At 40.0% G+C, this 11,513-nt stretch overlaps 1 protein-coding gene across 1 annotated transcript; it reads right to left on the bottom strand.

Moving 5' to 3' along the window:
• Positions 1 to 3,270: 3,270 nt before the first annotated feature.
• Positions 3,271 to 11,447, bottom strand: rab5ab (RAB5A, member RAS oncogene family, b). The gene is made up of 6 exons (XM_056380475.1): positions 11,290 to 11,447; positions 9,303 to 9,529; positions 8,172 to 8,323; positions 7,489 to 7,611; positions 7,099 to 7,192; positions 3,271 to 5,395 (listed from the first exon to the last, which is right to left on the bottom strand). The coding sequence occupies exons 2-6, from the start codon at positions 9,466 to 9,468 to the stop codon at positions 5,280 to 5,282; spliced, it is 651 nt and encodes a 216-aa protein (XP_056236450.1). The 5' UTR covers positions 9,469 to 9,529; positions 11,290 to 11,447; the 3' UTR covers positions 3,271 to 5,279.
• Between the last annotated feature and the right edge of the window lie 66 nt (positions 11,448 to 11,513).

Genomic DNA, 11,513 nt, shown 5'->3' with positions numbered 1-11,513 from the left:
TTTGGTTCTACTTTATTCTCCTCTTTGGCAGACTGCAGACAGCAACATCCTGCACACTTTAAATGTACCAGAGAAACTGTGGAAAGGTTGGCAAACAGCTGAATTCAGGTTAAAAGACTGTGATATCTTCAGACAAGCAGTGATGGACTCTCTAGAATTAAAGACTGGTGCAGATTCTGACAAGCGGATTTGTCCATCCAAACCCCAACTATCTATTCTTATGTGCCGTTATTCTTCTAGTAGTACACCTTTGATGAAAAAAAACTTCAGGATGCTTCAAACCAAATGTTTGTGAGATCGAAAAGGTCAAAAACCTCCCGTCACCCCCTCCACCCACACCTTTCCGCCATCAGAAATGGAAGACTGAGTCCAACAATTTTGGTAACTTTCCAAAACCGGCAATGTAACAAGCAAATCAACATCATTCAGCAATTGGCCAGGTGTGCAGAGGTGAGAGAGTAAGCAGGGTTTTAACTCCTTTCTCCAGCTCTTTTTTTTTTTTAATTTTTCATACAATTACTTCCATCACATTCGGTGTCAACACAGAGTTCATAACTTTGAACTCGTTCAAAGAGAGTCTATGCCTGTTGAACAGTATCTGGGCTTTTCACCCCACTGGCTGTTTGGAATGAGTATAAAGAGTTTTGCCTTCGGATGTGGTCAACAACACGTTTTACCCACTCAGTTATGATGAGCATAACATAGTCAGGAAAGCCTTTCATAGTGCAGAAATTAAATTTCAGGTTGCACAGTGTCTGACTGACAGTGGGAAAGATCAGGGGTTAGAGTCTCCCACTGAGAAGATTGTAATCACAGACTGTGGTTGGTATTCATTTTATGTTTGAGCTTTTCATCAGAGGGCTGTGATTTAACTTTCCCGACAAAAGTAAATGGGCAGCTCTCCTCGTACAGCAGCAGGCGACACAGTGACTCATCAGGTCCAACATGTTTGAAGCTTTCTGGCAAGCTTTCCTGTGATGAAACAAAAATGCCATCCAAACTATGCAGAAAGTTGCCTTGCTCATCTCTGTGGTTAGTGGTGGGTTTCAAAATGAAAAAAGGGGTGCATTGTGGGAAAGCAGAGTAACACATAGCTTGTGAATTTGTATCTCGACGTTTATCATGCTATGTATTTGTAAAATTGTCGATGTCAAAGTCCTCTTTCCTTACAATCAAAATATTCAAAAAGATATGGCTTCATGCAAAATAAAAGACTGGAAGTTTAGCACTAAAAATATACTGTGTTCTAAAGCTTTTTCATAATGCAATAAGCCCCAACCTTTGAACTTGAAATGTTAAAAAATTAAGACTCTAACTGAGGCCTTAAAGGGTCAGTTCACCCAAATTGCTCACACAACAAACATACTAAAACATATGTGCTGGAAGTGTTCACAGAAGTGATTACTTCTCAAGTGGTATTTTTTACATATATATCGTTTAGGTTTAAAGTTTGTTTTTGACCTTAGAAACAATGATTGAGAAAACTGTCTCATCAAGGTCCATTTAGTAGCCTGTTCTGTGGATTTTAATCATATCACATGATCAGAAAACTTCATCAACAGAGGGAGTTGAGCCCAGTTGTCATGGAGCTGTATTCCATTTTTCCCCCTCTGTTTCCTAATGAAGATTTGATATGATGGGAAGCTCCAGAAGTTTTGGTTTTATTTCTCCAGATTAAAGTTCTATGGGGGTGAATGAAAGTCTCTTTATGGTGGTTACACATTAGAGCTAAGTGAGACGATGTTTTGTAATATTGGTGAACTGACCCTTTAGATATTCACAGCAGAGTGGAGGAACATCATCAAGGCTACAAGAGGTCTTGGCCGCTTAGTCACCGTGAGCTTAATTGGTTATTGATCCCTATGTGGTACACCCTTAAAACCCCTCTATCTACTGCCTCTTGCTTCGAGTGGTGTGTGGGTGGTGCTGGATGAACAAGGCTGTTAATGAGGTTGTAAGGACTGTCATTGACAGGACCAGGAGGTCATTTCTGCACAGAGATTTGAGTCTCTGCCAAACATGTGATCAGACTGGTCTCGAGTTCAGAGAACTCGTCTAGTGAGGAATTTGAGAACGGGGAGTGTTTGAAGCGTCTGGGTGGAAGGCAGCCAAGAGCAGAGAGAAGAGGCAGAAGATGGAAATATGTGGGAAACACAGGACCTGGAAAAGACAACAGAGCCTAATAGAGAGATTGGAAAATTTGGTTAGAAGTATAGTTTATCAGTTTACCTATTAAAGGCAGTACAACACAGTCTTTTAGAATTGTTATAAAGGGAAGTTAACATACCCTCAGTGACATAACCAGTTATTTGGGCTTGGGCCACTAAAACACTGACCTTAAAAAAAAAAGTTACCATCAGGGAGTGTCAAGTTTGAAAGATGTGGGTGTTTAGCAGATGGAGGGAAAACAAAACAAAGCTTTCAAGTTACATTATGGGAATTCTAAGATCCAGTATTTTTTGAGCTTGAGTCATATTAGGACCTAGAAGTCAGGATATCTCAGACTCTGACCACTCATCATTTCTTTTTTTACAGAGGTGCAATACTAAATTGTTGGGGGTTCCTTCTTATAATTTCATTGCATAATCTTTAAAGTGTCATAAAATAATGAAAAATGAAGATCACAATTACAAATTGTCTTCAAGTAGGGTCCAGCAGTTGAAAATCTGGAATCCAGGAGATAAGGCCGGCTGACTTTAGTGATTCCAACTTCCCTCTAGCGCCACCATGAGGTGACAAAGGTGGATCTGAGTGAAACATTGCAATGCATTTTGCTCCCATTTCATCTGGTACTACCAGGTCAAAATTCTTGCAAAACTAATGACATTTAAATACAGCATAAACTGTACTTTAGTGTTAAATTTGAGTTAGTTGGTTAGTTAGCAAATGCTAGTATTCTAACATGCTAAATTAAGATGGTGACAATGGTAAACATAGCATGCTAGCATTGTCATTGTGGGGTTATTAGCATGCTAATGTTAGCTTTCAGCTCAAAGCACTGCTGTGTCTAAGTACAGCCTTTTAAGAGATGCTAGCATGGCTCTAGACTCAGTCCTGTTGGATGATAAATAACTTAGTGAAGCTCTAATTGAAACTTCATCTTCACATCATCCAGAGAGACACCGACTCTGAAACTGTTGCACTCAGACAAAAGACATCTCAGTTGTGGTCATAGACCACAGGATTTGAAGGTTGTCAATAGATTGAGTATCATGAAAAGTGGTTTCATTAAACACACACATCTTGTGTGAAATTATTTCAAAACTTCACTTGAGAGCAAAAAGGCGTAGAGACCTCTTTATTGAATTTATTAAGTTGTATTCAGACACTCAAAACTGATCAGCCCATCACTAGTAATGCTGTTTTACATCATTAAAATTCATTGAGCTGTAAGAGAGACCACCAGTTAGGTTAATTATGCTACCTGTTTATAGCCGTAGGTTAGCAAGTCCAATACAGTCTGTCATATAAAATCGAAGGGCAGTCATCATTAATTAAAACATGATCAACACTGTGCAATGAAATAAAAGTTCCTTTCAAACATGACCATGGACCATTTCTGAGAAAAGTAACAAGACACCACATAGGGATTTTGTTAATAACACTACATATACCTAAAAAGACCACCACTGCTTAACATTTGACCAGTTTGTGACAATGTCTAGAATGAAAATTAAAAAAAAAAAAAAAAAAAAAAAGAAATGAAAAAAAGCAGACCTATATTGAACTGTACAATTGTTCGGAATCTCTAGATAAATTTCCAGGTGAGCTTGTGAGCTCTGCAAGCTGTACTAAAGGAGGAAGAAGACAACATTGCAACATTGCACCCTATAACAACATTAGAGTATATTTTTTTTCCACAGACTTGTGACAATGGGTAGCAGTCCAATTTTCTGTTTGTGTGCTGTCTGAACTCTATTCTAAAAACCACCACCCACCACCACCACCACCACCACCACCCCTCCCCCCCTCCCCCTTGATTCAGATCACCCATATTGGTGCAGGTCAGCTACTGGCCTGAACAGAAACAGAGTGGATGAACAAAAACAAGAGTTTAACATAGTACTAGTCGTGCGTTCAAGTCTTTGTAAGATGACTCACTAAGCAGGATGTTCAACAGTTCCTGTTGATTTTCTTTTTCATTTGAAGCCGGATCTGTTTTAGAACTGACATGGGACTTCTGCGATGAACTCGATGAGGCTGCAGCATGAAAGCATTCGTTGAAGAGGAAAGCTGAATTTAAATATCTTGTCATACTGGTTTCATGTTGGTTCCTGATGTTCCTACACTTTCCCAAACTCCCATGTTTTCCACACTGTGAATGCCGTGTTGTTTAATGTGATGTACGGCAATGTGACAAGCCTGCGTCGCTCTAAAGATGAAGATTCATATTTTTTGCTTTCATATATATATATCTAACAAAATTTGACTGGTTGCACATAATGAGAAGCCTGACATGAATCAAGGCTGTTTTTCTACTATGTTCTCAAAATACCTTTTTGTGTGTTTCCAACTTTTTCAAAAAACTGGAGAGCACTAGATTTATTTTCCACACTTTTCCGTTAGGAGCCTTGGACGAAGATGTTCTCTTCAGTAACAGATGTGAGGAGGGAAGAGTTCTCAGTTTGAATGACTTTCCTGGCACTGGCTCGACACATCAGTGCCTCACAACAAACAGTCTGAGAAGCCAGGCGTCTCGCGATGGGAACAATTTGGTTTTCTTGTGATTGTGAGCAAAACCTAACCCGCACACACGCAGAGTATTACAGGCAACATAATTCGCATCCAGTCGACCCTGTGAAGTGACAAATGAGGCTACACCTTCTCATCAGCAAATCACTCTTGGAAACTCACACACGACACAATCACACGTCCACGGGTTTCTCACTCGCTCAGCTTTCTTAAATGGGGTTAGTCTTCCAACTTAATGAGAAACAAAAATGTGTTGTTTTTTTCTTTTTAGGCGTTGTAGTGATACATGCATCCATTATACTGATATACACTTCTTAAAAAAAGTAAATAAAAAAAAGAAAAAAAGAAAAAAAAAAGAACATCAACAAAAAAAAAAGGTATTAGAAATGCAGCTATACAGAGTCTTTTAGCTAATCCAGGGGAGTGAGGGTGAGGGTCAGGTCTGACGTCAGAGAGCCAAGGAGCCTGATGTCCAGATGTTGAGAGGGGGTGGAGGGGAGGGGTCAGAGTGGGGGATGTGTGTGTGTGTGTGTGTGTGTGTGTGTGTGAGAGAGAGTGAGGGGGGAGGATGAGCAGGAAGAGCAGGGTTAGTTACTGCAGCAGGGACGGCTGGTGGGCTGAGCCGTCTCTGTCAGGTCCACTCCCCGGTTCCGCCCGCTACTGGCTCCGGCAGCTTGAGGCTCGTTCTTGGGTAGTTTCTTTGCTGCAATGACACAACAATAAGGTCAGTGTTGACAAGAGCAAAGACTATCTGATAAGACAGGTAGAGACCCTACGCCTGTGAGGACACCAACATTTATTTTACAGAGTAACATCAAATACACTTTCTTCAGTACTTGTACAGCCACTCTAGTACACTACACGACTCTATGCTGGTCCCAGTGTGTAGTTTTCATAACAGAAGTAATTTTCCTTCTTCCTCCTCTATGAACTAACTACAATTAAAACAGCGAAAATTCTCTCATCCTAACAGGTGGAACAAAGCTTTCAGGAGAGTAGGGCTGCAACCAGTGATTATTTTAATTATCGATTAACCTGCCGATTATTTTCGAGATTAATAATTTTCTCTGTATAATGTCAGAAAACTGTGAAAAGTGCCAGTTAAGCTTCCTCACATTTGCTTGTTTTATTCAACCAACAGTCCAAAACATTCAGTTCACTGTCACATACGAAAAGAAAAGTGTCAAATCTTCACATCTGAGAAAACATTTTGCAATTTTTGCTTGAAGAATTATTAATCATTTATCAAAAATAGTTGCCAGGTCATTTTTTGCTAATTGATTCATTAGTTGCAGCTCAAGCACAGCCTGTACATGCTCACACAGTCTTGAGAATAGATAAGTGGGTTGACTATAGGTGTAAAGAATATGTAGTGAAAAGACAGCACTCTCTGGTGGACAAACTGTGTATTGGCCCCACTAGTTATACCTCAAACTACATTTTACACAGTGAGCTGACAGGCTTTATTTAGCATGAAAGCTGCTTGATTCCTTTATTGTAAAAAAGAAACACACATCATTTGATGCAAATGTAGCTAAAGCTTTCAGTGCTGCATCTTTCTAACGGGACAGTGTCCTTCAGAGGATCTGAAGACCCCGGCTGAGAATCTGCCTCCTCCCCAGTTGAGACCAAAAAAAAACTGCACCTTTGTTTCCAAAACAATCATCAAGAGATTGCCCTTGAACAGCCAGCAAAGTGGTAGGTACCAGTGATTATGGGCTGAAGAGAACAGACTGAATGCACCACTAAAAACTGACTGCCTTGCAATGTATTATGGGATACTGACTGGTAAAGCCAGTTGCGTCCTCCGAATTCAGGCAAAGGCAGGTCCCATTTCTCTGATGGATTTGGAGGAGGCTTTGTAATGAGAAAGCGTTCTCGACCTATTATTATGTAACCGGCAGTGAAATGCAGACTCAGAAGGAAGCGTTCCCTGAAGTGGGTTAAAGCAAGGGTCTCTCGCAATGGCAGATAAGGGTAAATCACATCCAACACATCATACTTTATCATACTATACTCACATGGTGATGACGGGAGATGAGGAAACAAAGGGATTTCTGGGATCTGTAGTCATGTTTACACTTATAATATGGGGAATCACATCTGTTATTTATCTAACAAACTACACAAAGCACCTTTCAACTACCTGCATAAAGTTATGTATATCTGTTGTTCAACCTTAACGTTCACTTTTTCACATGAGAGATGCTCTGCACAACCGCTGTCTTTTACTGTTGCTCAAGGGTACTCCAGCAGAAAACACAAGACAGAGCATAAACCATCCTTATAACACACAGCTGAGTGTGTCAGGGTTGAAGTGACTAGTTCTGTCAAGTAGGTTCACAAGCAATAATCCACTTCATATCTTTTAAAAGTCTTCGGACGTATCGCAGCAGAGACACTTACCAATGGCCATGAAAATCTCATTCACGTTCATAGAGGTCTTTGCTGATGTTTCCATGAAAAGCAAGCTGTTGTCATCTGCGTATGACTGTGCATCCTGTTAAATAAGAAACCACATCAGGAAGCCATTAGTTAAAATCACTTTAAGTACTTCACAGTTTGAAATCCTGGATGGATGAAACACTAAACGTGGAGGAAACGAGCGGCGCACAGGTTGGTGATCACACAGAGAATGTGTTCTCCTGTCAAAACCTGTCATAAATAATAATTGGCCCTGTGAATATTTTATGATAACTGCAACAGACACTGACACAACTTCCAGTTTATTTGTAATGATCTATCTGCCTCTGTTTACATCCTCAGTTCATTCAAAAGGATTTGAAGAAGACAAACCTGGAAGTCCAGTGCTCTCTTGTTTGCGAGATCAGCCTTGTTCCCAGCCAGGGCTATTACAATATTTGGACTGGCTTGTCTCTGAAGCTCTTTAACCCAGTTCTTCGCCCGTACAAATGACTCCTGGCAAACAAAACATGAGGGGGTGGGGGTGGGGGGGTGACTCAGTTAGTGAAAATAACAATAAGTTCCATGTGATTGAAAGAAGAGGACAAGAGTAGCCTTCCCATGATGTCTGGTTAGGCCTTTCCTTATCTTTTGATCAAAGAGTAGAAGGAATAAAGTCTCATTATAATAATGAAAATGTCAACAGGTTTTCATCTTGCAGATGAAAGCAACATTTCTAAAACTAAAAGACAGTGAAAAGTGGATACTTGCTGTCTAATACAGAGACTATGTAGAGGTTCCAAGACCAATATGACCAATATGGAGTCAAGTAACTAACGTAGGTATGACGTCTTTATACTGTACATTGTCTACAGAAGGGTTGTTGAGTGATGACTCATCTCTTTATTCTTCAAGATACCAAAAATAAGGTTCTATTTTTGGATTGACTAAGAAAACTTAAGATGGAAACCCCCACCATCCTCTCAACATCGACAACAATCTTGTTTCTGTTATAGTTAGTAAGAGCAGGTATGGTAACAACCACCAAATGACAGAAAACCTTGCACCTGACTCACCTCATTTGTTATATCATACACCACGATGGCCGCCTGGGCACCTCTGTAGTACATGGGAGCCAGACTGTGGTAGCGCTCCTGACCAGCTGTGTCCCAGATTTCAAACTTGACTGTTGTGTCGTCCAAACATACTGTCTGAGTCAGGAAGGCAGCTGCAGGGGCACAAAGCAGAGGAGCCAGTGACAAATGGGCCTGTAGCAACTGAGCTGCACAAAATGTCTTTCTGTGAGGTAATAATTTAAGACCAATGCTGGAGACACACAAGGGGATTATATGCTTGACTTAGTCCACATTTCCACATTTGGAAAACAGGGTCCAAGTAATATCAAACACATTTTATGCAGAACATACAAAATCTAGATGGGTGCCGGTATTAAGTTGGGTGGAATTCACCTATTTTTACTCAGGGCTGACTTATCCTTCTGGTCTGGGGATTGAACCAGCGACCTTCAGGTCACAAACCTTTAGGCCATCACTGTCCACTGACTGCACCTCTCCAGTTATGGCTTTACCCAGACCCTATTATGTTTTTTTAATGGTTCTTCAGGGTGTTTGACTAGATAACCTTAGTTATCACTTTAACTGTACATTTGCCTTGTGTGCTCTTAAGTGTGTGAGATTTTACAGATGTTCAGGTGTTTTCATTTGGCCTCAGGTGAGTTGGAAGACTAACAGTGAGAAGTGAGAATAACAATGCAATGGAATGGATGGAATTTGATTGAATTATGCTATTTCTGTTCAGCAGTGTGTTTGCCAGTCACTAATAAGTGTAAGATTATGTAAATGTTAACCTTATGGAAACCACTGGACCAGGAACTAAGGGTAGATGTCTGGGAATTCACCTGATTATTCCTACAGTACTCTGTTCATATTCATATTCATCTTCAACTGTAAACTGATTTCCTCCGTTCTTAGTAATATTTCCTATACTCTGGAATCACAAATGCTTATTTCATTGCCACTTTTTTTCTCTCTATTTACTGTTCAGAAAACATGGCCCTTTTAACAGCTATTTGTTTGTGTCATTATGAACATGATCTACATATTTAATGCTTATTCCAGTTGTGTGATTCACTGCAAGTCTCGCCATGACAAGAATTTGAATAAAAGTAAGTCTAGTAAGATGCATACCTCCGATTGTGCTCTCTTGGAATTCGTGAAACTGTCCCTTGACGAAACGAAGTACAAGACTGGACTTCCCCACCGCTGACTCTCCTAAAAGCACAAGTTTGAACTGACAAATCTTGTTGCCTGTGTTTGGCCCATTGGGTCGTGTAGCTCCACCTCTACTTGCCATGTCACACCGTCTGCTCTCTTCCTCTGGGCACAGATGTACTGTGAAAAACTTCAGAAAATACCTGTACAGGAGAGAGAACAGAAAGCATTTTCACTGTCACATAATAAAAATCAAAATGACTCAAACATGTCGGGACATAATTTTGGTTACAATAGAAATTTACAGATTTACTGTTTATTAGTAAATTACACATATATTTTGACATTTTATGGTCTCAAACTACGAGTCATGATTATAACAACGAAGCAATTCATGTGCTGCACACGCTGCTGATAGCATACAGCAACTGAAACACAGATGCAGTTGTAGTTGTTAATTCTTCTCTACCCATATGTTGGCACTGTTAAATCAAGTCCATTCATAGAATAATTCAGATTTTAAGATATAATATGGCATACTTTATGTCACAGTTTCAGGCAGAAAAAAAATACTTATTGTACTACTGGAGTAAAAGCTTTCAGAATAAGTGGTTGTCTATTAGAAACAACATTTATGCGCATTGTCATACTTATAAAGTGTATAGGAATTTTAACATTATAGCATGGTGTGGTTTTACAATATTTCTTTTTAAGCAGTCCAGATTCAGAGGCCATAGTTACAAATATAAAACAGTGACCATAGAGGGAAATTTACTGTAATTCACTACAGACACAGAGTCAACAAAAGTTTCAAATTACCAGCCACACAGTCTTTCCTCTTTAAACAATAGGTGTTTGCTTTCCATAATAAGTAGCTAAGGAAATAAGTAAAACAGGTATAGCAAAAACATACTAGAGTTTGGCAGACATTGAAAGTCAATTTTCCACCTGACATTAAGCACAACATGTTGGCAGGCGAAGAACATCTGAACTTCTGCTTTCAAAGTTGCCAAAGTTTCTCACCTGTGCTTTTATAAGTTCACCCTCTAGAAAAAAAGTTGACCTGGCGGTGTAGCTCTGAAAATCTGCAACAACAAACCTCTGGCAACTCCTGCTTGTAGCCTTAAGTTCTGTGAGACTGACTGTTACAAAGGAGATTAGTAATGACACGAGTCGGGGCATATATGTGGGGAAATGTTTTCCATGCCCGGATCTGTAGATTGAAGGTGAACAGCAACACCAACCATATTAACCAGTTAGGAACAGATTACATCTCTAACTGGGGCATATCTTTTTATTTTTTTTTAATCAGCAACCAAGTAAACACAGAGTATGAGTCCAAAAATAATTGTTTTCAACTTCGTCGAAATCGCATTACGACACACAGTTAACCACAAATAACCTGTTATGTTGTTGCTGACTGGCTCAAATTAGCAGAGTAACGACTGTTAGCGGTAGCAACAGCTAGCTCAAAACAGATCTCTGTCTATATTAAAACGTAATCTAACCTCTGTAACGCTAGTTTAAATCTAGGTAGCCCATTACACACCACGCGTATACACACTACTTAGATCTGACATTTATATAGCGTTTGAGAATGCCAAAACACAGATGATGTAGGTTTGGGTGTGTACAGCTAGTGACAGCTAGCTAACGTTAGCTGCATGACGTTAGATCAGTGACCTACCTTATCAATCAGTGGACTAAACAGGGTCGCGGATGTTTGTTATTTTGAACATCAATATGCTAATGATCTAAACATGATGACTCATTCGGATTCACCTGCCGAACAACGTTTACTCACTATGCTAACTAGCTTGGCCCTTCCAGTATCGGTTAGCTAACGTTAGCTAGCCAGATAATAGACACTGGGCTGGCTAACGTTGTTTAGCTCTACCCGCATCGGGAGGAGCCCTCTGGATAGCCATTAGCCAGCCAGCTAACGCTAATATTAGCTACTCACCTGCCAAAAAGAGGAAGCTAGTTAATGTGAATGTTGTCTCCAGGACAATATTTGTGGCACTTCAGTGTCTGTTCACAGTGTATCCAGTACCAAGCCTGCAACTGTAACGTTAGATTTCATAAGGCTCTGCGATGTCCCTCTCCCACTTCTTTCAACTTCCCTTTTCGCATTGTACGAAGGATGATGACAGATCGTATGACTAGAATTGACAATCCGCCTACGTA

Source organism: Seriola aureovittata, chromosome 7, assembly GCF_021018895.1.
Source record: "Seriola aureovittata isolate HTS-2021-v1 ecotype China chromosome 7, ASM2101889v1, whole genome shotgun sequence".
Taxonomy (NCBI): Eukaryota; Metazoa; Chordata; class Actinopteri; order Carangiformes; family Carangidae; genus Seriola; species Seriola aureovittata.
Note: the sequence above shows the minus strand (reverse complement) of the source record. Positions and strands in the feature narration are given on the sequence as shown.

Coding starts and splice junctions, on each gene's coding strand:
- rab5ab (XM_056380475.1), bottom strand. CDS start 9,468: ATGGCAAGTAGAGGTGGAGCTACACGACCCAATGGGCCAAACACAGGC. Junction 8,324..9,302: donor CCAAGAGAGCACAATCGGAG/GTATGCATCTTA, acceptor GTGCCCCTGCAG/CTGCCTTCCTGACTCAGACA. Junction 5,396..7,098: donor TGAGATTTTCATGGCCATTG/GTAAGTGTCTCT, acceptor GTGTCATTGCAG/CAAAGAAACTACCCAAGAAC.